Below are 27,058 nucleotides of genomic sequence, written 5' to 3'. Positions count from 1 at the left end.
AATGCGGGGGGGGGGGGGGACATGTACACCCTGATTTTGGGGGGATGCCTATGCAGAGTGGTGCATAGCAAGTCCCATGGTCCACCTGACCACCACTGACCTGGAGAAGCGAACAACCAACTTCAGGAAAAGAGAAGGCAGAATCTCTTGAGGGAGGGAAAGGAGATTGTTACGTGGCAGTGGGGGTAAACTCTTTCCCTCTGCCAGAACAACAAGAAGAAGAGTTTGGATTTGATACCCCGCTTTATCACTACCCAAAGGAGTCTCAAAACGGCTAACATTCTCCTTTCCCTTCCTCCCCCACAACAAACACTCTGTGAGGTGAGTGGGGCTGATAGACTTCAGAGAAGTGTGACTAGCCCAAGGTCACCCAGCAGCTGCATGTGGAGGAGCGGAGATGCGAACCCGGTTCACCAGATTATGAGTCCACCGCTCTTAACCCCTACACCACACTAGCAGCCAAAGCACAGGAGGGTAAGAGGAAAGCCTCCCCTTTATGGATCTACCCAAGGGTCAAGATGGTGGTGAACTACATGACCACAGGTCCATGGCAGTGGAGGGACAAAGAAGACTCTACTGCCTACAGCCCTTCTCCACCCAGTCATCACAGAATCACCTGAAGTCCTTGCGGTTGAAGAAGTCCCAGGCTGAGGCATGGCACACCACGTCCCTCCCATCTGTTGGCTTCTCCAGCATGGACTTTTCCCAAAACTCAGGTGGCATAGGGATGAGACCCAGGGATTGGAAAAAGCTGTCAGATTGTTCAAACATCTTCTTTGGTGTCCAGCCCTGCAGAAAGGAGAGCGAGTGTAGAAGAGGCAAGCTGAAAAACCAGCAGAGAGATGGACAAAGAGCACATAGAATCGGAGAGTTGGAAGGGACCCTGAGGGTCATCCAATCCAACCCCTTGCAATGCAGGGATCTTTTGCTGAATGTGGGACTTGAACGCATGATCCTGAAATTAACAGTCACATGGAACCTGCAAGGTAATTGTGAAAGGCTTGCCCCTTCTGGCTTGATTCTTCCTGCTTCTGCTGCAGCGTAATGTTACATGCTAGCTGAAAACAGGAAAAAGATCTGCAAAATACAGTGGTACCTCGGGTTACATATGCTTCAGGTTACATACGCTTCAGGTTACAGACTCCACTAACCCAGAAATAGTATCTCGGGTTAAGAACTCTGCTTCAGGATGAGAACAGAAATTGTGCTCCAGCGGCACGGCAGCAGCAGTAGGCCCCATTAGCTAAAGTGGTGCTTCAGGTTAAGAACAGTTTCAGGTTAAGAACAGACCTCTGGAACAAATTAAGTACTTAACCTGAGGTACCACTGTATTTGGCATGGAAAATCGGGAATGTGCTATGTTGACAGATGGGGTATCAGACTGATGGGGTGTAGAGCCGAACCCTAAATCAAGGGCGGAATATAGCCCTCCACACTTCTCCATCAGGCCCTCAATATTCTTGCTAGGCCACACCCTTTCCTCAGCCGCATTCCTAACATGGCCCTGCTTTGTAGCATCCTTGGGTGTTTCTCCCCACTGGCTGGAATTGAACTCTGATAATGCCTCTTGCTTGCCTGAACGAAGGACAGAGAAGGGTGTGTGTGTGTGTGTGTGTGTGTGTGTGTGTGTAAACAAGCCTGTTGTACAAATTTCTCCACCCACTTTTGCCTCTGGGCCTTCTCACCAATGACATTTGGTCCCTTGAAGGTTGCACCAAAGGGGATGCAGCTATTGAGCTGGAAAAGGTTCTCTGTCCTTTCCGTAAACATTCCCATAATCTAAAAACACCCATGCGTCAAATACAGTACAAAAGCACAAAGGAAGTCATCCTTGGGGCCTGCCCTACCTCTGCAGAATCTCATTTCCATAAAGATTTTGCAAAGTCTAAAAGACCTTCCTCTTGATAGCTGCAGCTGAGCAGATTTGGGATTCCTACAGGTCTGGCTGGGCTGTTGCATGCACCAAGACTTCACAATGTTATATGTCAGATACACAACAAAATATAGTCATACCCTGGAAGTCGAACGGAATCCGTTCTGGAAGTCCGTTCAACTTCCAAAACACTCGGAAACCAAAGCGCAGCTTCTGATTGGCTGCAGGAAGCTCCTGCAGCCAATCGGAAGCCGCAGAAGCCCTATTGGACGTTCAACTTCCAAAAGAGCATTCGCAAAGTGGAACAGTCACTTCTGAGTTTGCAGGGTTAGGGAGCCAAAACGATTGAGAACTAAGTTGTTCGAAAACCAAGGTACGATTGTACAGAGAGAAGCAGGACGTAAGGGCAGAAAACTAGTGGTTCGTTTCTGGCCCACCTGGAATCTCTTTTCCTGGCCTGGAACTGTTGGATACTAGGCTGGGTAGATACCAAGAAAAGGCATTCTACATGCTCTCCGAAGCACCTTCCTTGAGAGCTAAAAGTTTCAGTACAGTTAAGGGGAACTGGATGCTACTTCAACAACTCAACAACCTTGAGCCCCACCTTAAAAGGTTGCTAAATAATTCCCTTAGATTTTTGCCCTGGGGAGCTTCTAAACAGGATGAAGGTTCAGGCTAGTCCCCAAGAGAAACTGTTTCAAATAATAATTGAATAAAACCTAGCTACACCAACCTGGCTTTTCATGGCCGGTGTTGCATCCACTTTGATCGCGTTGGGGTAGGGCATGACGAGTTCAAAGATGTTTGACCATGACTGTGCCCACATGTTTCCTAGGAAACAGAAAATAGAGTTAATGCGTAGGTAGGGGGCAAAGGAGCCCCCACCCAAGGATAAGACAACAACTAGATCCAACATCCACTTTCTGAGGGAAGAAGGGCTGGGTGCTTCAAGGTGAATTCATATGAATGGAGCCCCCACTAGACAATCAATAACTTTGTTCTCCAATAGCTTCCTTCCCATTTCTAAAGAAGAAGAGTTTGGATTTGATATCCCGCTTTATCACTACCCAAAGGAGTCTCAAAGCAGCCAACATTCTCCTTTCCCTCCCTCCCCCACAACAAACACTCTGTGTGGTGAGTGGGGCTGAGAGACTTCAGAGAAGTGTGACTAGCCCAAGGTCACCCAGCAGCTGCATGTGGAGGAGCGGAGATGCGAACCTGGTTCACCAGATCACGAGTCTATCGCTCTTAACCAGTACACCACACTGGCTCCCACTATATTAGAGGTACAAATAATGGTCTTTCCACTTGATCAAGAAGTGCATTTTTTGCTTCCCATGTCTTCTCTCAAAGTTGGGCTTCAGTTAGAGGAATATCACATTCTGTGAACTGCTCAGAGTGCTATGTTTTGCACCTGGGAGAAATGTGATAAGGTGACATCCTAGAATGTGCATCCAGTAATTATTGCAATTGCCATATAGAAACCGCTTCTGGAAATGTTACAGACATCTCTTGATTATTCATGAAAGTGTTAGCAGCAGCAAGACAACTCACTCTTTCCCCCCAGCAATTGTTTCGTTCGTTTTTAAAAATAAAATAAAAATACCAAAACCCTTAGAAGTTGCTTGTTCCCCATTCCTGTTCTCGAGCACATAATAATAATAATAATAATAATAATAATAATAATAATAAATTTTATTTATATCCCGCCCTCCCCAGCTGAAGCCGGGCTCAGGGCGGCTAACAACAATAAAACAGTACAAAAGTACAGCACAAGCAAGACTCTAAAATCATTCATTATAAAATTAATTAATTCACGCCACTGGCAACCATTGGGCCAGAGCTCTGTGAAGATTGCCGAGGGAGGGAGTCAGGCTGTGCCCTGGCCAAAGGCCTGGTGGAACAGCTCTGTCTTGCAGGCCCTGCGGAAAGATGTCAAGTCCCGCAGGGCCCTGGTCTCTTGTGACAGAGTGTTCCACCAGATCGGAGCCACGGCCAAAAAAGCCCTGGCTCTAGTTGAGGCCAGCCTAACTTCTCTGTGGCCTGGGACCTTCAAGATGTTTTTATTTGAAGACCGTAAGTTTCTCTGTGGGGCATACCAGGAGAGGTGGTCCTGTAGGTATGAGGGTCCTAGGCTGTATAGGGCTTTAAAGGTTAAAACCAGGACCTTAAACCTGATCCTGTACTCCACTGGGAGCCAGTGCAGCTGGTATAGCACCATCAGGGGTTTTTTTTTTGGGTGGGGAGAGGGCAAATGGGGACAGTGGGTCATCACTCTGTCCACGCTAAACAAGACTTTCCCCTCCATCCACAATGCGGATTGGAGATAATACTATGATTACTTAATTAGAGCTTACAGAAGTAAAGGAAAAGTAGTGAAACCAGGTCATATTTTGTCTAGCTGTGTAGAACAGCTCTAACTACATTTCTGCATATCTTCTTCAAGAGTCATTATGCAGCAGCCTTCAAGGCGCCGTCTTATGCTTCCTTAAGAGCTACTAAATGCATCATTGGCTGTCTCGGTGGTGACATCTACAGAGAATTAGAGGCCAGTGAATAGCATTGAAGTGTTAGTTCTGTCTGCTTCCACTGAAAGAATCTGTCTGTTTTGTTTACTGATGATTCAAGAACTGCAAAGAGGCTACAGCGCTTAAAAAAACACACCCAGCAACTCCTGCAACCTGGAGGTGAGTGGAATAGCAGCGGCATCAACTGGACCAGGGTAAATACGGAACACAGACAAATGTATATACAGTGGTACCTCGGGTTACATATGCTTCAGGTTACAGACTCCGCTAACCCAGAAATACTACTTCGGGTTAAGAACTTTGCTTCAGGATGAGAACAGAAATTGTGCTTCGGTGGCACGGCAGCAGCAGGAGGCCCCATTAGCTAAAGTGGTGCTTCAGGTTAAGAACAGTTTCAGGTTAAGAACGGACCTCCGGAACAAATTAAGTACTGAACCCGAGGTACCACTGTAAAGGCATTTATTATTTAGCAAGAAATGATTTAGTTTATTATATTGTTTAGTTTATTATTTAGCAAGAAAAAATGAACCTTCCCACACACTGCCAGAGCTTAAACACTGACAATATTAAAGCAGAATAGACATTTGTCACTTCTGAAAGTGGGACCTCTCAGTCAGAAGAGAAGAGAAGACCCGTCATGAGGTTGAGGCATATCTCTTATAGTTTCAAAAACGACACAAGTCTTTATGACATCTGAATTTTAGGCATTATGATTGGACAATTCTTATTTTTGATGTCATATAAAGCCTCCTTTCATGATCTCACCTTTGCCCATGCCTCCTGGAGTCTTGCTAAAGGTCCCAAACTAGTCAACTTCTCCCTTTTTTATGTCTTAGCATGTCTGTTAAGACCCCAATTTTGGTCACTCAAAATATTTTTTTCCATATCCTGTCTCCATGTCTTCTCTAAGGCCACAGCTTTTAGTCATGTCCCATCCTGAACCCAATTTCTTGATAGCCTTTGCAGTTTTGATACCTGACAGTTTCTCAATTCTTTCTGAACTTCTGTGATGCTATAGATAGCAGCTCTTAACAATTTCAGTAATCCTTCCTTGCCACTTTATGTCCTATACACCTAGTTCCAAATTGCTCATCCCAACACCTAGCCTACAGTGTCCGACTTTTGGAAAATGTCACTATTTCTTCCTCTTTCCTCCTAATTCCCCTGAATTTATTTGCAACTCAGCCTTTTCCCCATCCAGATGTGTGGGGTATAAATATTAAACAACAACAACAACAACAAGCATTTTAACATTGTAAGCATTTTAAGGCAACCTTATAATAGTCAGATAAGCTGACTTTTAGGTTAGGTCAATTAATAGCATCATTGATTATATTTTGCCTCTCTTGATAACTTTTCTCCATGTGTAAGGAACATATCTAAGAGCCACTATATGCTATGCTCAACAAATGTGCATTTGGCAAAATATGCTGCAGACCTCCTACAAAATCCTTAATCCTAAAAACCTAGACGCTAGGCATGGCCTAATACAAGGAAAAGCAACCATGGAGTAGGCCTTCAGAATCACATAGACAATGGGGAGTTGCCCAATATTGTCTTCTGGCTCAGGAGTTTGGTGTGGAAAGGCTTACCTAGCAAATGAGCTGGGATAGGGCCCCTGAGGTTGATGTGACCTTCACCATATTTCTTGTAGAGAGCCCGGCGCACATAAGCATGAAGATTGAGGTACAATGGTTGAAGCTCTTCCCAGATTTTCTCCAGAACATCTTCCAAATCCGGTGTTTCATACAGGGATCTCCAGAAAGCACCATTGTCAGAATGACCTGCACATGAACATGAGAATATAGAAGCCCTTCTTCATCTTCTCCAGTTGTGTCCCCAGGGCTGGTGTTACTGCCTGCGGTGGAGCACCAGGTGACACCCTCCCCAAAAGCCAAGACAGATCTAGTTATTTGGGCATCTGAGGCAGAACATCTTAAAAGCCCTTCTACCCTGCCTGGCAGTGAAAATACAACCATAATAAATGAAATCATGAACAGCTTGCTACTCTTTCACCATGAAACCAAAAAGTCTGCTTGTCTAAGGCAGCTGTTTCATGATGCTTGATGGTAGGTTTGGCCAGGTGCCCCAAACCGCAATGTTGCAAGACCATAGCAGAGAATATCCTTTCTAAGCTCCTCATTTAAGTATCAAAAGGCTCCAGCTCCCCCTTCCCAAGTCTGACATTCTGCCATGGGAACAGAGTTAGTGAACTTTGTGGATATCTGCATCTGTCTGCCTTGCTCTTGCGTGGCTCTGTAGTTTAAAAAACAACAACAGCGACGAAGCAAAACGGTGCATGCCTTTGCTCTGGTGGTTAGACCGGTGGACTTTGCTGGAAAGCTTCAGTTACTGATGGCAAGGTAGGCTTTCCACTGAGGGACACTTTTTGCTATTATTCTTATTAGTCACTTTTTTTTGCCACAGGCAACTCAGAGCAACTTACAAAGAAAAGACCACAATGCTTCCAGTCTGCATTGACGTTTGAGGCTCACCTCAAACAGTTTGGGTTCTGCATTTGTAAGAGTCATCCTCTGCCCTTACAACCCACTGTTCCCTTTCTTGGAGCAGTCAGCACTGCAAAACACGCTTACCGTTCAATATGGCAGCCGTATTGCTCAGCTCTACATATTTCTGGTACATGGTTCGGATTTTCTTCCCTGATACATCCCGCCAGCCTTTCCAGGCATTGAGGAGCTCGTTGTAGTCTCTTGAGTGAGCCATGATGTCCGTGAGTTCTAAACAAAGAGCCAAGACAAGCAAGAATTAGGTATGAGGCTATGCACCATACGTGCTGTCATGTGTATATCTCTCTCCTTTGGCCTGTCTTTGCTCCCTCTGCACTGTGCAGCAGGGCTGGACTTTGGTAATACTCTGGTAATATGGTGCTCTGAGCGAGGCCAAAATTCAGCAGCCCTGATGGATTTTCTCAGTTATGGATCTTCTCAGTTTTGCGCCCCCTTGGCTGGCACTGCCCTAAATCCAACACCGTGTGCAGGCTCACCTATTGAGCTTCCATTAAGTTCTCTCCAAACAAACATGGTACACTTCTTTAACTGTGGAGTCACATCCCTCTACCTCCCTTCATATCCTTTCTCAAAGCCCATCTGCACCACAGAGATTTTCCTTCCTACATAATGTGTTTCATAGCCTGTTCTACTCAGTGCTATTTTTCTAGAAAAAGAGGTGTTGGAGTTCACCATGAATGAACTCCATTCCCTTGTTCCCTTACGATGGCAATGGCACCCACCTGAGAGGTGCCAGAACTGAATTCCGGTGAGTTCCAGCTGAAAAAAAAGCCCTGGTTCTACTCTTCATCAAGCCACGTCCCCCTCTCTTTTATCTCTGTTCAACAAATCACACCCTGGCTGCTCTCATGAACTTCAATGTGCCTCGTATAGTTTAATGGCAGGAACAAGGCTGTTTCGCCCCACTACTTCTCATCCTTTGCTAAAATCCACAGGACTTGAATGAAGCTCATGGTTGAGATATTCAAGACAGACCACACAGTATATAATAAAACAATGGAATTCGCTTCCACAAAAAATGTGGTGATGACCACCAACCTGGTTAGCTTTAAAAGGGGATTAGACAAAACCATGGAGGATAAAACTACCAATGGCTACTTGTCACGATGTCTATCATAGAACTGCACTGTCGAAAGGGACCCTGAGGGTCATCTCGTCCAACCCCTCTGCAATGCAGGAATCTCAACTAAAGCATCAATGACAGGTGGCCATCCAACCTCTACTGAAAAACGTACAATGAAGGGGAGTCCACCAACTTTCAAGATAGTCTGCTCCAATGATGTATCAGAGGCAATGTGCCTTGGAATACTATGCTATGTACTGAGCTGAATCCTAGAACAATAGGATCCAGAATGCAGCAGTCTGATTGGTCCGCAGGGGCCACCCAATCCAGCTCCAGGTGGAAATGAATCAGTGACCTGATTAGCTTGCAGGAGCAGCCAATCAGGCTCCTGGATGAAGTGAACCAGCAACCTGACTGGCCTGCAGGAGCAGCCAATCAGGCTTCTGGAGGAGGTGAATCCACAACCTGATTGGCCTACAGGAGCAGCTCGGAATTAGCCAATCATGCAGGGCCCATTGTGTATATATGTATATATAGCTAGACATTTTGGAGAAAGTTTCCTTCCTTGCTACTATGAGCTGAATAAAGAGCATGAAATTCACACTCGACTCCGAGTATATTTCATACTAGTTATCAAGAAGTGAGGAGTGCTGTTGTGGTCATGTCCTCCTTGTGGGTTTCTCATAGGCACCTAGTTGGCCACCGTGGGAACAGGATGCTAGGCTAGACGGACCCTTAGTCTGATCCAGCACGGCTCCTCTTACATCCTTATGACTTCTTAGTAGGGATTGACTTCTACGTCAAAACATGATGGGGCTATCAAAACTACTCAGAAGTTGCAACATACTTCCCCCCAGATGTGGAGGTTGGTTGTCGATTACACAACGGTGTGGGAAAGCCACTCAGCGCATACTCAAAAGCACCGTCTTCTTATTTTTCCACGAAAGCTAAGTCCTGATAGCATTTGCCCAGCTCTACCTCTCAGGCTGAGGGACGCGGGTGGCGCTGTGGGTTAAAGCCTCAGCGCCTAGGGCTTGCCGATCGAAAGGTCAGCGGTTCGAATCCCCGCGGCGGGGTGCGCTCCCGTTGTTCGGTCCCAGCGCCTGCCAACCTAGCAGTTCGAAAGCACTCTCGGGTGCAAGTAGATAAATAGGGACCGCTTACTAGCGGGAAGGTAAACGGCGTTTCCGTGTGCGGCTCTGGCTCGCCAGAGCAGCGATGTCACGCTGGCCACGTGACCCGGAAGTGTCTTTGGACAGCGCTGGCCCTCGGCCTCTTTGAGTGAGATGGGCGCACAACCCTAGAGTCTGTCAAGACTGGCCTGTACGGGCAGGGGTACCTTTACCTTTACCTCTCAGGCTGACAAAGTTATCTTGTCTGGTATGTTTTATGGGCGCTGGGAAATGTGTTGGGAGATGATTCCTATCAGCCAGGAGATTGTATAAATGGCTTACCAGGATCCAGGGACTTGCAACTTGTGTTTCCATTGCAGGCTTTGGCTACGCTGTAAATTGTCTCCATGTCTGAGAGGAGCTGATTATACTGAAAGAAAGAAAAAGGATTCATTTGCTTAGGAGGTAAGATATGGGCTCCTCTCCTCGCCATCATTTGCCTGACAAAAAGATCCAAGAACTATTGGCGGAAACTGTATTATTATACGCATTTGAATTGAACAGAAATATTTTATTGTTATGGCTTGATCGTGCATCTGATTCCTGCTTTCATTCCCCAGACAAATACTTCTGTCAACATGCTGGATGAGCCCTGCTATGCTGAATTTGTGCAAGCAATGAAACACAAGTGTGTTCGTATTCTGGTGCCCTGTGCTTGCCTGCCTCTTAGAATGCTCTTTATTTATGTCTCCAGCTTAATTTTCAACACACTCAATTCCAAGGATCTAGGGCCTCATTACAGAACTGTCCCTTGGGGACTTAACGACACATTATTTATTCATTCCAGGTTTTTAAGTTCTGTTTTCAACAAGTCCCCAAACAGCCTGCAATTTAAAAAAACACCCATAAAACATCCCATACAAACATCATCATTAAGAAAACACACAAACAGCACCCAAGTCAGGATAATAACATCACTCCTTCCACCTTAAACCTCTACTAGATGAAAACCCCCACCAGCTTCCTTGAAAGCGAATAACAAGTTGATGGAAGAAAATTGGAAAAAAATTAAAGTATATTTACAGAAATATTGCAAAATTAATTAATGTTAGAAGAATACTGGAATGAAGTTATATGGTTATAGCAGAAATGTGATAAAGAATTAAGCAAAAACTGATTGTTAATCAGTGGAAAATTTAAAGTTAGATTATGTTAAGACAAATTATAGAACAAAAAATTGAGAAAGAGGGAAGGGATTTGCTGAATTAGCTAATTTGAACTAGAATACAAAAAAGGGAGGTGTGAGGAAGTAGAGGAAACAAGTAAATGAAAGATAATGATATGGAATTTGGATGTGTTTTTTCCCCTTTTTATTATGCTGTTTTGATGTATTGTTCTTTTTTCTTTTTCTTTTCTTCTTATTTTTGATGTATTGTTTGTTAAATTTTTCATTGTTTCTGTTTTCTTTTACACTTTTTTCTGTAACTAAAAAACTTTTAATAAATATCTTTTTAAAAAAATGAAAGCGAATAACAGGGCAATTCTGTAGGTCTCCATGGATAGGAAGTTCCATAACTGATTTGCTATGTCATGAGCCCAATACATTTTGGCACCTGGTGTGAACCACAAGATGGCACCCCTATCTCCCCACCAGGGAAGAAGGGGTGAGTGAAGATCTACATCAAGAACAAGGATGGAATGAAGGTTTTAAAGCAGAGTTGAGTGGTCATCTGTCAAGGATGCTTTAGCTGAGATTCCTGCATTGCAGGGGGTTGACCAGATTATCCTTGGGGACTCTTCCAACTCTGCAATTCTACGACTCTATGGTTCGCTCTCACCTCCCTCAGCTGTGCGTCAGGTAGGGCTGCCCGCTCTAAGTCACTCAGTTTCTTCAGGATACGTTTTATAGTAGGGTCTTGGAAATCAGTAGGGTCAAACATCCGAGCCCGAAGGCCGTACTGCAAGGTGTGGTTTGACATTTCCATGTTCTTTTGCAACTGCAAGGCACATGTGGAAGAGAGAGGGAGGGGCATTAGCCAGCACACTTGTATCAGAGGGGAAAAGGACGAGCTCATTCTCTAACTCCAGCACTCCCACAACTGTCTAGTCGCCAATAAATAACAACAACAACAACAACAACAACAACAACAACAACAACAACAACAATTTATTATTTGTACCCCGCCCATCTGGCTGGGCTTCCCCAGCCACTCTGGGCGGCTTCCAACAGGCTTCCCTGAACAGGGCTGCCTTCAGATGTCTTCTAAATGTCAGGTACAGTGATACCTCTGGATACAAACAGGATCCGTTCTGGAGCCCTGTTCGCATCCTGAAGTAAATGTAAGATGCGACTGCGTGTCTGCGCGTGCGTGGGTCACCGCTTCCGCACATGCGCATGACGTCATTTTAAGCGTCTGCGCATGCGCAAGCGGCGAAACCCAGAAGTAATGTGCTCCGTTACTTCCAGGTTGCCGTGGAGCGCAACCCGAAAATACTTAACTTGAAGCTACTTCAATCCGAGGTATGACTGTATTTGTTTATCTCTCTGACATCTGATGAGAGGGCGTTCCACAAAGTGGGCGCCACTACCAAAAAGGCCCTCTGCCTAATTCCCTGTAGCTTTGCTTCTCGCAGTGAGGGAACCGCCAGAAGGCCCTCGGCGCTGGACCTCAGTGTCCGGGCAGAACGATGGGGGTGGAGATGCTCCTTCAGGTATACTGGGCCGAGGCCGTTTAGGGCTTTAAAGGTCAACACCAACACTTTGAATTGTGCTCGGAAACGTACTGGGAGCCAATGTAGGTCTTTCAGGACCGGTGTTATACGGTCTCAGCGGCTGCCCCCAGTCACCAGTCTAGCTGCCGCATTCTGAATTATTGATGATGATAAAATTTATTTCCCACCCTTCCTCGTGAAGGAACCCAGGGCAGCATTCCCTTGGGCTCAGGGCAAACAACAACACTAACTCCACAATCTAGGGTTTCGCAGATCTGTCAGTTTCTGTTTATTTATCTATGTTTGCACATCCATTTCTGATGCTTTATTTTTTATTAGAAGAGAAGTCCTCATGAAAACTCACCAGCATTTTTGTTCACATTTATCCTGTTATACACAGGATAAATTGTATGCCATTTTCCCTAACACAGACATGTTTTTCAAAGCCACTTCACTAATTTATATGCATCTTCATATGCATATAATGCATATTACTCAGCTGCAGAGCTCTGTTGCGAAATTCGGAGATGGCTGCATTTCGAAAGGTGGCTGTGTTCCGGTTCACATATTATTTCAGAAAGCGTGATTTAATAATTAATAATAATAATAATAACTCCGCCCATCTAGCTGAGTTTCCCCAGCCACTCTGGGCGGCTTCCAATCGAGTGTTAAAAACAATACAGCATCAAATATTAAAAACTTCCCTAAACAGGGCTGCCTTCAGATGTCTTTTAAAGAGAAGATAGCTGCTTATTTCCTTCACATCTGAAGGGAGGGCGTTCCACAGGGCGGGTGCCACTACCGAGAAGGCCCTCTGTCTGGTTCCCTGTAACCTCACTTCTCACAATGAGGGAACCGCCAGAAGGCCCTCGGCGCTGGATCTCAGTGTCCAGGCTGAACGATGGGGGTGGAGACACTCCTTCATGTATACAGGACATTGGGTAGGTTCCCCTTTAAATGTGAATTGAACTGAGTTCCCCACCACCACCACTGACCCTACCACACTCTGCTGGTTTTCCTACCATCATCTGTCTGTTGGGCTCCGTGATGTTGGTGTTGTATGTCCAAGAGGCCTCTGTGTAAGAATTCCATACCACTTCGGCTGTGCTGTTGTAGTCTGCCAGGAATGTTTTAGCCTCGTTTTCATCAGTTATTTTATCTGGAAAAGGTTAAAGGGTGGGGAGGGAGAAACAAAATGCTGGAAAAAGTAGGGAAATTAACTCATCTCCCTGTCTTCTTTCTTTTAATCTAGCATGTTAACTCCCAGTACCTAATTTCTAAAGAGACATGTCCCAGGTTCCTGCAGAAATTTTACATTCTCTGATGGAATCAGAACTCCTTTCCCTTACCTATGATGTGCAATTATTGGCTGTGGTTACTCATGGATGAAGACAAGGCATTCTGAACATGCTCAGGGGACCTATCCTTCTTAATATTATGGTTCACACTTCTGGGACAAAACCCTATCACTTAAAACACACTCCAGGGCTGAGACCTGGTAGCTCTGAAGACTCACCTGAGGCATTTTCATTCCCTGGCGTCCCCGTCCCCTTAAAGAGAAATGTTAGGAGAAGCCAGCAGGTGAGTGGTAGGTAAGTACTAGCTGAGCATCTACCTTTGCTCATTGGGAAGTTAAAATGAGCACACAGGTGGAGATGCCCACATTCTAGAATCCGCCGCTCAGCCAATTCACCAGGTGGCAACTCACCCCACCTTCCAATTCATCTGTTACATCAGGAGAATGGAACTCCATGTTGGAGAGCCAGTCTCACGATGCTGACAAAGGTTGCACTGCTCATCAGCAGAGAGAAATAACAGCTGGCCCCCCACTGCTTTGATAAGGGCTGCACTCCCCCTTATTAGCATCACCTGGTCTTTACAAAGGGGGTCGATACCCCTTCACAGCAAAAGTCAAGTCAGCAGCTCGCTAGCCAAATCTCACCCTCAAAAGAGCTGCTGCCTGGTTCCTGCCCTACCAAGTGCCAGCCCAGAGGCAAAGGAGCAGGTGTTTTAAGGAGCAGTACTTGTGGGGACGCGGGTGGCGCTGTGGGTAAAACCTCAGCGCCTAGGACTTGCCGATCGCATGGTCGGCGGTTCGAATCCCCGTGGCGGGGTGAGCTCCCGTCGCTCGGTCCCAGCTCCTGCCCACCTAGCAGTTCGAAAGCACCCTTAAGTGCAAGTAGATAAATAGGTACCGCTTTATAGCGGGAAGGTGAACGGCGTTTCCGTGTGCTGCGCTGGTGCCGGTTCGCCGGAGCAGCTTTGTCACGCTGGCCACGTGACCCAGAAGTGTCTGCAGACAGCGCTGGCCCCCGGCCTCTAGAGTGAGATGAGCGCACAACCCTAGAGTCTGTCAAGACTGGCCCGTACGGGCAGGGGGTACCTTTACCTTTTTTTACTTGTGGTTTATCAATGCTAGAAGAAAAGCACAGCCTGCTATCTCCCTATTCCTGGTCTCCCTAAAAGTCATCCTGCAGTGAAGTCAGTTGTTCCCCAGGGCTCTCACAGTCCTCCTCCTCCCATAGACAAACAAGACAAAAACCACTCCATATTCCAGCTGCACCAGCCATTTCTTCCCAGTCGGATGTCCTGTGTTGTTCCCCCTGTTTATGCAAGAGACCGCCACTTCCATTCCTATTTTCCACTGCAAAATATGAAACAAGCTGAGTGCCCCCTTGTGGATTATAATTGCCCTGGTCCAATGGCAAAGCCAAGCAGTGAGGTGGTCATCTGGTATCCTCCCTTTTTCTTTGGACACCTGCTACCGTTATGCCCAAGCACCAGGGTCATAGTGAAACCACCCTGCTGCAGGCCTCCCCTTCCCATGACTTTGTGCCTTGGAAACTTTACCAAGCCCTTCTGGGTAGCCCTCTGGGACGGGGGGACGCCACTCAAAGTCCGGCCAGCCCAGCGTTTCATTGGTTTGCTTATTCTGTTCTTCTAGCCACTGAGTAACCGGGCTGAAATACTCCAGCAGTGCTGATGCATCCATCTTATTTGTGCCAGTGAGTTGTTGGAGAATATTCTGCCAGGGCTGGGAAGAGCCAACTCTCAGCGCCTCGCTGCAGCGAAGAAAACAAAGAGAAGAATGGGTAGTGATGTAGATGCAGCTACGGTACTCATGTTGATAGCCACTGTGGAAGACTCACAAGACCAGGCGACCCCAGTCTCCGCCTGCTGTGGACTCCTGTACCACACAAGGGATTTGAGGAGACCTTGCCATTTGGGTTTATTTTCTTGCCACATCTTCTGAAGCAGCCAGCAACTAAGCAGTGGGAACTGAAGCCATTGCCAGCTCCTGTGGGCAGCTAGCTGCGAGTGCCCCAACACCCCCTCTTTTTATTTTATTTTAAAAGTGTGAGTTTTTGTTCTTGTTTTGCCTGGTGCCCTGGATGGCTGGGTCCCGTTAGCATTTAAAATTTCCACTACGCTCCCAGAAGAAGCATGACTCTGGGACATTTTGGGAAAATAAAATGGCAGGTCCTAGCCACCCAGTGGTGCTTGGAGCAGAAGTGCCCATCACCACTGCCAGGTAAGCTGGCCAGGGTCTGCTTTGCCCAGCCCCTCCCCACCTGGTGACCAGCCATGAATAGTTGAACTTTTATGTCCTGCAGACTTTTGCGACTCCTTGCTCTGCAAGCACTTCAATTCCTGCTGCTCTTTGCTTGCAAGGTGCTTTGCATTATATGGTCAGTGGGAGTGGTAGGGGTGAGTTCAGCCCTTGCAACTCATGGAATCTGCTTCCCTAGGTGCCTAGGTGGCCACCCCACAAGCATGATAGGTGTCGGAGGTACCCTTCCATTGAAGAGTGTGGGTGATGCCATTCTTAGGGTCTCTGCATGCTTGTACGGTCACCTTTCCCAGGGTACTAGAATATCTGGCCCCCGCTGATGGGTAAGTGCCCAGTGGCATTCAAGCTATGCCAAGATTACGCCAGGGGATCACTTCTGCAACCTGAGTGTGGTCACACCTGTGTGATCGCAGTCCTCAGGTCTGCATGTCACAGCCCTCTTGCTTTTTCCAACACAGGTGTACCCCTTCTTGTTACATCAGGGTGCCAGGAAGGAGGAAATGCCCCCAAGCAGAGAATTGTTAGCCTACGTCTTCCCACTTGCTTCTAACGCCGTTTAGGTAGGAGGCCACGCCTTGCTGTTTCCCCATCTCTCCCTGCTGTCACCTGAGCTTCTGTCCGGCTTCTTTGGATTGGTAGATGTCACAGGTATGAAGATTGCCAGTGTGGTTGGCAGCTTGGCAGAGCGCCTTGTGGAACTGGAACTGCAGGATGAAACTGACAAAGTACCTGCCCCAGACAAAACAAAAATCCATATACTTCTGGTACCCATCAGTTCTTCAGTAGAACACCCACCCCCACCACCCAAATACTACTACTATTGCTGCTAATATCGCAGCAAATTCTGCCATACTGAACAAGAGTCAATTTTTGAAGGCATAACATTACCAAAAAAATGAAGCACGGAAAGATCTGCCAGTTTGGTTCTTAGTTTTTCATTTTTCCATTTTCTGCAGCAAATTGGTGATTTTTTTAAAAAAAGTTCTCTTGCAGGATTATCAATGTTTTAGGGCAAATTTCTGCTAAATATGCACATTTCCATGAGCAATTTCCCCTAATATAAGCACTTCTGCAAACACTGTTTGCACCGCAAAATTCAGATAAGTGTAAATTTCAAAGGACAACCTTGCTTAGTTTCTGATACTGTTTCAGAAAGTGTGAATTTGATAGTCACCTTTGAATTTAAACAACTTCGTACAATTCCTCGCCTTAAAAGAATACGCTAGTCAAGAACTCTCTGCAAGTTCTGCATTTCTAAAGCAGCTGGGGGAGGAGTAGCCTTTGGGCCTACAAAAGTTATTGAACTCCAGCTCCCATGATCCCCAGCTGTGGGTCATTCTGTCTTGGGGGAAGCAGAAGTCCAACAGAAACTGGAGGGTCAAAGGCTCCTTGTTCCTATACTAAAGAGTATGGAGTTCAGAATTTATTTTGGGGGACCTAACTCCATGCAGCCTTCCTCTGCCCCTAGGGTGTGTCATCTTAGGGGGTGAAACTTAATTTCTGCAAATTTCTTCAGCGTGGGGTCTTGAAAATATGTTTTTGGGTGTGAGGAATTCAAATCTGCTATTTATTTTTTTGTGACTGAGCAACATTTAGCTTGGTAAGCCTAGGTTTGATGGAGAAGCACATTAACTGCTTTTGGAAAACCAAAGAGTTTTAATTTTACCTTCTGAAAATGTCAGATAATGATTAATAATAATAATAATAATATAACTGCAAGTACTTCGCAAAATTTTAATCCTCTCTATGCAATTTTACACACGTTTTATTTTCCAGGCAAAACTATATTATATTAATTTAACCAATATATATATTGAATTCCCATGTCATATTACAACTTTTTAGCACCGCTCATTTTGGGAATTCGAAAAATTCAACACGTCCTTCTCTACCACCTTAGATCTGCTTGTCAGAACCTTCAGGTAGTTCAACACTGCAGAACATTGCAATGTAATCGACATTCCATGAATAATGAAGGCATATACACCAGCCTCACTCAAGCACATCAGTGAAGCTCACCATGTTTCAATTACACATTCCACATTCCCCAACTCTTTCAGCTCTCAGTACCTGATATAAGGTGTGTTGCCAGGTATATGATATTTAGCACCAGGGTCGAAGTTGGTTTCATCCCTTGCAATAGGAGGGCAAATTCCCTGGTATTTTGTTCTGGAGAAAAGTGCCATGTGGGCAGAGAAGAAACAGAACAGCATTAGCACAAGTCTCTAGAAATGAAGCAGATTCCAGGTTGTTTGTTCTTAATCTAGATTTGATGCTGATCATGGATATGCTTTTTATTATTTATATTTATTTATTCGTCGCATGTCTATACCACGTTTATCTTCCAAGGAGCTCAAGGTGGTGTACTTGGTTCTCCCCCCCCCCTTTCATCCTCACAACAACCTTGTGAGGTAAGCCAAGAGATGGCGACTGGCCCAAGGTCACCCAGTGAGCTTCATGGCTGAGTGGGGATTCAAACCCTGGCCTCCCTGGTCATAGTCCAACACTGTAACCCAGAGCTTTCTGAACTGTGTGTCACTGTCAGCATCGCCCTTGAGCAAGTGTCACCAACTGGACTCATCCACCTCAGCCCGGACTGGGCTAGGCGAGCTGGATGGCACTTCCAGAGACCACCTTCCTCACAGGTACAGGTCCAAGTGCCGTGGACTCACAACTCAGAGCTGTGAGCACCGCAAATCACTCCAACAAGACAGTCGTTGTACAGCAGAGTACAGCAGAGCATAAATCACTTGGACGACAGCGCTGAAGAATATCTTCTTTTATTCACTAACAGCTACTGTACTATACAAACTATATACAAATGGAGATGCTAGAGTGCACTGAGCATTACAGCTTTTCTCTCCCTGACTGACTCACTCACTGACTCTCTCACTGACCGACTCACTCTCTGACCGACTCTCTCACTGACTGACTCATTTGGTGCTGGAGCAGAATAAGTAGATATCAGAACACGCCTCCTCCTCTCTGCAGAATCAGCAGACTGCTCAGGAGATTCTTGGGTATGGGAGGGGTGAAATCTCCTCAGTCACCACATGTTAGTGTGTCGGCTGCAGTGTGTAGCTGTGTCACGCGAATGCTCCCCGTGCTCCTCCAGGGGCAGGAAAGGGTTAGCTTAACCTCCACTTTGCTAGTCAAACTGAATTACTGTATCGCGAAATGATGCAAAACTGAATTACAGTCATACCACATGTTACGTCCACTTCATGTTACGTTCTTTAAGCCTACATCCCGCGGTGACCGGAAGTACCGGAAAGCATTACTTCTGGGTTTCGCCGCTCACACATGCGAAAGCGCAAAATGACGTCGCACGAATGCACAGAAGCGGCGAATTGCAACCTGCAGGCGTGCCGCTGCGGGTTGCGCTCTTTTCATGTTGCAAACGGGCCTCTGGAACAGGATCCCGTTAGCAACCAGAGGTACCAATGTAACTGTGTCGCGAAATGATGTATGTGCAAAAAGTGTGTCACCAATTTGAAAAGTTTGGAAAGCTCTGGTCTAACCATTATGCCACACTGGTTCTCTTGCCTTGCACCCAGTTGCCCCTTCTTTATCTGTCACCGCATCATGGATTACTCTGCCTCCACCCCACATGGTTGGCTGTTTGGGAGTGCCTGATGTGGTGACATCATGCCACCCGTTTTCCTTACTAAGCACCGCAGTTTATGTCTAGTTTTGCCCTAAGAAAGTGGCACAAAGGAGGGAGCAAACTGAAACTCATGTCAATCAATGTCAGATCAACATGTATACAGGTGCATGCATTTCTCTCTTCCTCCAGTAATTTATATTTTTCTTAGACGATCTGCCTATCTGCTAGTGAGGGAAGAGCTCCCTCCATCATGGGCTGAGCAAGATCCGGCTGCTCAGCCCCACTTCCTTGCCTCAAAAGATCATCAGCGGACTGCTGCCTAGTAGGCAAAAGCCGAAGGGCAACACCAGGGCAGGGAATGCCACCTGAATAGTCCTGGCAACAGAGAAGTCACCGTATTATTTCTGTTCCTGACTTGAATATGACTTTTTTAGGGAGCGGGTGGCGCTGTGGTCTAAACCACTGAGTCTCCTGGGCTTGCCGATCAGAAGGTCAGCAGTTCGAGTCTGCACAGCAGGGTGAGCTCCCATTGCTCTGTCCCAGCTCCTGCCAACCTAGCAGTTCAAAAGCATGCCAGCGCAAGTAGATAAATAGGTACTACTGCGGTGGGAACTTAAACAGCATTTCCATGCACTCTGGCACTCATCACGGTGTCCCATTGTGCCAGAAGCGGTTTATTCATGTTGGCCACATGACCCGGAAAGCTATCTGCACATAAACGCTGGCTCCCTCGACCTGAAGTGAGATGAGCGCTGCACCCCATATCCAAGATGACTGGACTCAGCTGTCCAGGGGTCCTTTACCTTTACCTACCTATGTAGGTTTGAGGGTTCTTTAGGAAACTGCTTTGAAAACCTCTCAGGGTTATAAAGTGGAGTATAAGCAAAATAACTGAATAAATTCCTGAATATTTTTCCTTCTTAACTTTGCTTATACTCAAACATACTCATAAATTTCTTTCTCTTTCCTTCTCCTCTCTCTCTGTCTCTCTCTCTCTCTCTCTCTCTCTCACACACACACACACACACACAGTTGTTAAGATATATGGGTCCCTCAAGCAAACATGGACTAGCCCCTTCCCAATTTTGAAATTCAGTCCTATCACCCGAAATCAGCTTGGGGAACTCCTCCCCTCACACAGTTTCTTGAATCAATGGCGTCCCTTGCTCAGCCATCATGGCAGCCCTCCACCCACCACAGTTGCACTGCTGGGGGGGGGGGGCTTTACCTTAAATACCACCAGTCATAGTTGTAGCGGTTGGGAGGAGTGCGCCCACTGAAGACATTCCATCGCCACTGGTCTATCAAGTAGCCAAAGGGCAAGAAGGCGATCTTCTCCAGGGCCATTTTTAATAGGTAGTTGATATCACTCTCTGCAAAGAAGAAGGGAAAGGGAAAAGAAGACTCAGAGCTAGAATAAGAGCAGAATAAGCACTCTGCAGATCTTGTGCCACAAGTCAAAAGCAGAGTAAGAAGCTTGAGATGACTTGGGCAAGTGACCCACAAGCCTTGGGGCACAAAGACCCACCTGACTTTATAGGAAATTCCTTTCCAACCCAACGGATGGCAGCAGTCAGACCCTGAGCAGGCACAAAGCTGCCCTCTGGGTTGCCCAAAGGGAACAGGTGTGGATATGAAGGGCTTCCCAATCCCTAACAGCAATAAAGAGTGGAGAGCAAATTTTGGGTTTTGGCATGGCCAAACTTGGCCCTCCAGATGCTTTGGGACTACAATTTCCATCATCCCTGACCACTGGTCCTGTTAGCTAGAGATGATGGGAGCTGTAGTCTCAAAACATCTGGAGGGCAAGTTTGGCCATGCCTGGTCTAGGATCTTCTCTTTCTTCTTCAGCAGCTGGAAAGCCCTGGAGTGATACAAGTCTGGCTCCACATCCCAAAAGCATCTCAGCTGGAAACCTGACCCTTGAGAAATGTCCCATCGACTCTATCGATTACCTATTCACCACAGTTCTCCTACATCACCCACAGTGCTCAATGATTACCTATATCCTCAGTGGCTTGGTCAAGCAGCCCAATTTTCTTGAGGTGGGTGGGGGTGGAGACGGACAAGCCCATGACATCGCCAATGGCTTCATGAAAGCCAGGGTTGGCCCCACTGCGGAAGGAGATGGGTTGGTCCTTGTACTGCAGGTAGTATTCAATATGCCCCATCTCATGGTGTACTGTGAAGAGCTGCTCCATGGTGACGGTTGTGCACTGCTTTATCCTGCAAAGTATGGAGCAGAAAGGTGAGGATGCAACGTTGGTTCTGTTAAAATGCACCAGTTGAGCTAATAGGGCACCTGCTTGACAGACTGGAAAGGTTGTTCCTGCTTCCCTTTTACACACAGAGTCCTCAGAAGAGTTGAAAAGGAAGTCCCTCTTCAGTTTCCCTGCACAGGGCACTGAGCCAAGGGGGTGCTAAGCCATCATCATCACCCTATATTCATACAGGTACCTATTTAGAAGATCCATTAAAAATAGCAACTGCACCAAAAGAAAATACAGTCATACCTTGGGCTGAAGTTGCTTCAGGTTGAGTGCTTTCGGGTTGCGCTCCGCAGCGATCCGGAAGTAACGGAACACGTTACTTCCGGGTTTCACTGCTCGCGCATACGCATATGGTCAAAATGATGTAACACGCATGCACTGAAGCGGCGAATCGCAACCCACCCATGCGCAGACGCGGGTTGCGTTTACTGAGAGCCAGTGTAGTGTAGTGGTTAAGAGCGGTAGTCACGTAATCTGGGTAACCGGGTTCGTGTCTCCGCTCCTCCACATGCAGCTGCTGGGTGACCTTGGGCCAGTCACAGTCTCTCAGCCCCACTCACCTCACAGAGTGTTTGTTGTGGGGGAGGAAAGGAAAGGAGAATGTTAGCCGCTTTGAGACTCCTGAAAGGGAGTGAAAGGCGGGATATCAAATCCAAATCCAAACTTCAGGGTGCGAACGGGGCTCCAGAACGGATCCTGTTCGTATCCAGAGGTACCACTGTATTGTGAGAATAAGAAGTATTTGTCCTCAGCAAATCTTGTCCTCACTCAGGGCACCTTATTACCAAGGTCTGTCCCTGCCCTCTTGTCAATATAGAATTTAAATTGTTTAAAGCTCTCACAGATGTAATCCTTCGAACACCAATCCTTCTTGGTAGCTTTGCAAGGGATTCAAAGACATCTTAACATATTAAGTGCTCCCACACACTATAGTTCCCAGGGTTCTCCAGGAAAGATTTAGCAAACAGAAAAGGTTTTCAGAACTGGTTTATACATTTAGTAGATTTATCGCTGATACACGCTATAAATTTAAAGCACATCCAATGCACATTGAAGGCACATGGCTTTCTCCTAAGACTCCACAGTTTGTTAAGGGTACAGTGGTACCTCGGGTTACAGACGCTTCAGGTTACAGACTCCACTAACCCAGAAATAGTGCTTCAGGTTAAGAACTTTGCTTCAGGATGAGAACAGAAATCATGCTCCGGCGGCACAGCAGCAGCAGGAGGCCCCATTAGCTAAAGTGGTGCTTCAGGTTAAGAACAGTTTCAGGTTAAGAACGGACCTCCGGAACAAATTAAGTACTTAACCCAAGGTACCACTGTACTGAGATCTGTAGTTCTGAGAGGAGGAAACTAATACCTATTATCATTATTCATTTCATTTCTAGACCGCCTAAATTGAACCACATGTTGTTACTAAAACTGGACGTTGATATTTTCCCCAAGACCTGTGTTTATTTAAAAGGACCTGCATAAACGCATTCTGTGTTCCTCTTCCAAGAAGGCATTTGGTTCCCCCTTTCCAAAGCAAGGCCCTTTCACATGCAGTAGGCACCTGAAATCTTTGCGGTTGTAGAAGTCCCAGGCTGACGCATGGCACACCACCTCTCGGCCATCTGTTGGCTTCTCCAGCATAGAATCCTTCCAGAATTCAGGTGGCATCTCAATCATGCCAAGTGAGGTGAAGAATGCGTCCGCCTCCCGGAACATGCGCGTTACGTTCCAATTCTAGGAAAGGATCCACCCACAGAATGAGATAGCATGCATTTTCTTGGATCCAGACATAGCCATGCTTAATGAAATCAGCAGGGCTTAAGTTTTTGTTTAGTCGTTTAGTTGTCTCCAACTCTTCGTGACCCCATGGACCAGAGCACGCCAGGCACTCCTGTCTTCCACTGCCTCCCGCAGTTTGGTCAAGCTCATGTTAGTAGCTTCGAGAACACTATCCAAGCATCTCGTCCTCTGTCGTCCCCTTCCCCTTGCGCCCTCAGTCTTTCCCAACATCAGGGGCTTCAGCTGCTGCTAATTCAAGCCCCACTGATTTCAATGGATCTACTATTCTAAGCATGGTAAGTTGAGATTCAACCCGTAATAGATAACAATACAGGCGTTCTATTGTTGGGAGTACTCATTGTTCCCCTAATGTGTGCACTTATTCTGCAGCATCTCACTGCAGAATGGCAGCAATACCACCCCACCCTCAGTGATGTTTAGGTATGTACCGTATTTTTTGCTGTATAAGACTCACTTTTTCCCTACTAAAAAGTAAAGGGAAATGTGTGTGCATCTTATGGAGTGAATGCAGGCTGCGCAGCTATCCCAGAAGCCAGAACACCAAGAGGGATTGCTGCTTTCACTGCACAGCAATCCCTCTTGCTGTTCTGGCTTCTGAGATTCAGAATATTTTTTTTCTTGTTTTCCTCCTCCAAAAACTAGGTGCGTCTTGCGGTATGGTGCGTCTTATAGAGCGAAAAATACGGTAGCTGTTTTCACTCGCAATCCCTGCTGTCTATATGAAGGCTGCAGTCAAAGCAGCAAAAGTGTAAGAAGAAAATCGTATGTAATAACAACACGGATGACCTTACTTGCTGCCTCATAGTATTGGTGACATCAAGGTTGGGCTTATTTGGGTAAGGGATCATCATATCGTAAATGTTGTTCCATTGCTGGGCCCACATGTTACCTGCAGGGGGCAAAGCAGCACAGCTTAGCTTGAGACGAACAGTTAGTTTCAGCCTTTTCCTACCATAAGGAGTAATAGCAAGAAGAAGAATCTTATGATGGAATATCACCGGGAAGCTATATTTGTCAATTTTCCACATTTGGGGCTTGGAAGGAAAAAAATAACAACTGTGGTTTTCTTCCCAAGTCTTGTTAGACCCCATAGGGCCATTGAAGATATCACATTAATTATGTGGAGGCAAGCAGTGTGCACTTTTTTAGTTACCGTATTTTTTGCTCTGTAAGACTCACTTTTTCCCTCCTAAAAAGTAAGGGGAAATGTGTGTGCGTCTTATGGAGCGAATGCAGGCTGCGCAGCTATCCCAGAAGCCAGAACAGCAAGAGGAATTGCCTCTTTCACTGCGCAGCGATCCCTCTTGCTGTTCTGGCTTCTGAGATTCAGAATTTTTTTTTTCTTGTTTTCTTCCTCCAAAAACTAGGTGTGTCTTGTGGTCTGGTGCGTCTTACAGAGCAAAAAATACAGTATGTTATTAGTAGCTGAGGGTGGGTAGTCTGAACAGCTTCAGGACTATGGGGCAACCATGATAGTTTCCCTGGTTTGCAGATCATAGAATCATAGAATTGTAGAATTGGAAGGGACCCCAAGGGTCATCTAGTCCAGGCTTCCTCAAACTCGGCCCTCCAGATATTTTGAGACTACAATTCCCATCATCCCTGACCACTGGTCCTGTTAGCAAGGGATCATGGAGTTGAAGGCCAAAAACATCTGGAGGGCCAATATTGAGGAAGCCTTATATCTTGCATTATATCTTGCACTGTCCCTTATATAATGATGCAAGAAAAATATTTTTAGTACCTATAATGACAGGGTCCCCTGGCCAGAACCCCTTTGACATGGTTTTATATCTCCTCGCAGACACAGATAAGTATGTGACCTGGCGTGAAGCACTTTTTGCAACTGCTGCTAGGAAAATTAGAGCAAATTATATAGCCAAGGTAGCCATTAACTGTAAAGGAGATGAATTTATTTGATCCTATCTATCTACCTCAGGCTATGCTCTATCTTTGTCACCAAACTCTGAGTATGAATTGCACACTGTATTAATTGATATTGTTTTTAACATTAGTGGCCATGTGATGATTTTAGCTTATGAATTTTATTGTTTAATGTTTTTATTTGTACATTGGTGTCAGCGAACTGCCATCGGAGCTGGAGGCGGAGAGAAGGCTCCAGAGGGATGCCGGAGAGGGTACCAGTAGGGAGAGAGGCAGCCCATCTGCTGAGGAAGGAAATCAGCGTAACACCAGTGGAGAAGGGGGGCAGATGGGGGAATCGGAGAGGTGGCTCCAGGACTCCTCGCCGGAGACCAGCGGAGAGAGTACGGGTACTCCGCTGCCCACACCCTCCCTGCGCAGAAGACTTCCGCGCAGGGAGAGTAGGAGAAGACTGGGCGTCAAACAGCTTTTATGCTGGAAAAGGTTCAAGAAACGCCCACTGACGGATTCTGCCAGCGACTGAGGCAGCCACAAAACTTGAGGCTGTCCAGACAGAAAGGGTTCAATCAAGTAACCTAGCCAGGAGTGGCGGCAACTTACGCACGAGCAACCCCTAGAACCATTACAATTGGGGTACTTTTATAGCTCTGTTTAGAGTACGTAAGGTTTTGATAATATAAATATTTTAAGTCTTTTTTATCAATTCAGTATATTTTCTTTTAATTGACAAATAATTCTGTGTACATTGCGGCAGCCTTTGGCTACGTGCAATAAAACTGACTGAGACTGAGACTGATATTGAGGAAGTCTGATCTAGTCCAGCCCCCTGCAATGCAAGAATATGCAGCAGCCCCTTATGGGAATCAAACCTGCAACCTTGGCACTATCAGCACCATGCTCTAAACAACTAAGAAACCCAGGCTGGCCAAAGTTCCAGGAAGACTGGCAGCACCTACTCCAAGGCTTTTATGTGAGCGAGAGATTATGCTTCTTGTGAACATTATTATCCCACCCTTTGGAAGATGCATTTTGGAAGCACTGCCTCAAACTCATAGGGGTGCCACAGAAATAATGTAGTTGGGTCAAGAGAGCGGTAGACTCAAAAAGGTGGGAAACCTCTGGCCTAGGCTCTGGCAACCTCTAGGTTGGGTTACTGCAACACATTATAAATGGGGCTGCCTTTGAAGATGGTTCAGAACTGCAACTGGTGTAGAATTTGCTGTCCAGATTGTTGACCAGGACAGGCGAAACTTACACCAATTCTTGCACTACTGCACTGGCTACGAATTAGTTTCCAGGCTCCATTCAAAGTACAGGGAGCTGCGCAGGACCCCAATACCTCAAGGACCACATCTCCTCACACAAACCCAACCCTTTGATCGTCACCTGAGGCCCTTCACTGTGTCCCCCAATGTGCACAGGTCTGGAGGGTGGCAATGTGAGAATAGGCCTTTTCAGTGATGACTTCCCCTTGTGGAATGTTCTCCCCATACGGAGGCTCTACTGACTGAGCTATGATCCCGTTATCTTTACCTGTTTTTCGGTGCCATGCATCCCCCCCCCCTTTTTACCTGGACTTTTAGCCCTTGATGTGATAGTGTATTGGTGTATTTTTTAAAGCATTTGTGGCTTCTTGTAGTGGAATAGGATCTTTAAGACCAGAGTTTTATTGCTATAGATGTTGGTTTTTAAGGTTTTTATTGGTTTTGTTTGTTGCAATTGGTTTTTTTTCTATTTCAGTTGTGTTTGTACAGTCATACCTCGGGTTACAGATGCGTGTTTTCAGATTGCGCACCTCGCCAAACCCGGAACTACCAGAATGGGTTACTTCCGGGTTTCAGTGCTCGTGCATGCGCAGAAAAACTAAGTCGCGCTTTGTGCATGTGCAGAAGCACTGAATCGCAACCCACACGTGCGCAGACATGGGGCTGCAGGTTGCGAACACTGCGGGTTGTGAATGTGCCTCCCACATGGATCACGTTCACAACCCGAGCGTGCACTGTAAATCGCTTTGGGTCACATTTGTGAGAAAAGCGACTAGATCATCAACATCTCTAGCACTGTTGAGACTCAATAGAAATGGACCTGTTCACTCTTAGGCATGACAGCTTCAA

General features: G+C 46.3%; 1 protein-coding gene across 1 annotated transcript in view; it reads right to left on the bottom strand.

Annotated features, from left to right (window-relative positions):
• The window catches only part of ACE (angiotensin I converting enzyme), a 68,527-nt gene that overhangs the window by 13,514 nt on the left and 27,955 nt on the right, over window positions 1–27,058 (bottom strand). Inside the window, exons 6-19 of the mRNA XM_083407471.1 lie at window positions 23,852–23,949; window positions 22,822–22,994; window positions 20,997–21,220; window positions 20,223–20,367; window positions 17,458–17,556; window positions 15,994–16,116; window positions 14,667–14,878; window positions 12,839–12,975; window positions 10,943–11,101; window positions 9,447–9,534; window positions 6,996–7,139; window positions 5,994–6,185; window positions 2,607–2,704; window positions 617–789 (exon numbers count right to left, since the gene is read on the bottom strand). Coding sequence (XP_083263597.1) covers window positions 617–789; window positions 2,607–2,704; window positions 5,994–6,185; window positions 6,996–7,139; window positions 9,447–9,534; window positions 10,943–11,101; window positions 12,839–12,975; window positions 14,667–14,878; window positions 15,994–16,116; window positions 17,458–17,556; window positions 20,223–20,367; window positions 20,997–21,220; window positions 22,822–22,994; window positions 23,852–23,949 — 2,065 coding nt within the window. The remainder of the gene's footprint in view (window positions 1–616; window positions 790–2,606; window positions 2,705–5,993; window positions 6,186–6,995; window positions 7,140–9,446; window positions 9,535–10,942; window positions 11,102–12,838; window positions 12,976–14,666; window positions 14,879–15,993; window positions 16,117–17,457; window positions 17,557–20,222; window positions 20,368–20,996; window positions 21,221–22,821; window positions 22,995–23,851; window positions 23,950–27,058) is intronic.

Source organism: Podarcis tiliguerta (assembly GCF_965153285.1).
Source record: "Podarcis tiliguerta genome assembly, chromosome: 13".
Classification (NCBI taxonomy): Eukaryota; Metazoa; Chordata; class Lepidosauria; order Squamata; family Lacertidae; genus Podarcis; species Podarcis tiliguerta.
Note: the sequence above shows the minus strand (reverse complement) of the source record. Positions and strands in the feature narration are given on the sequence as shown.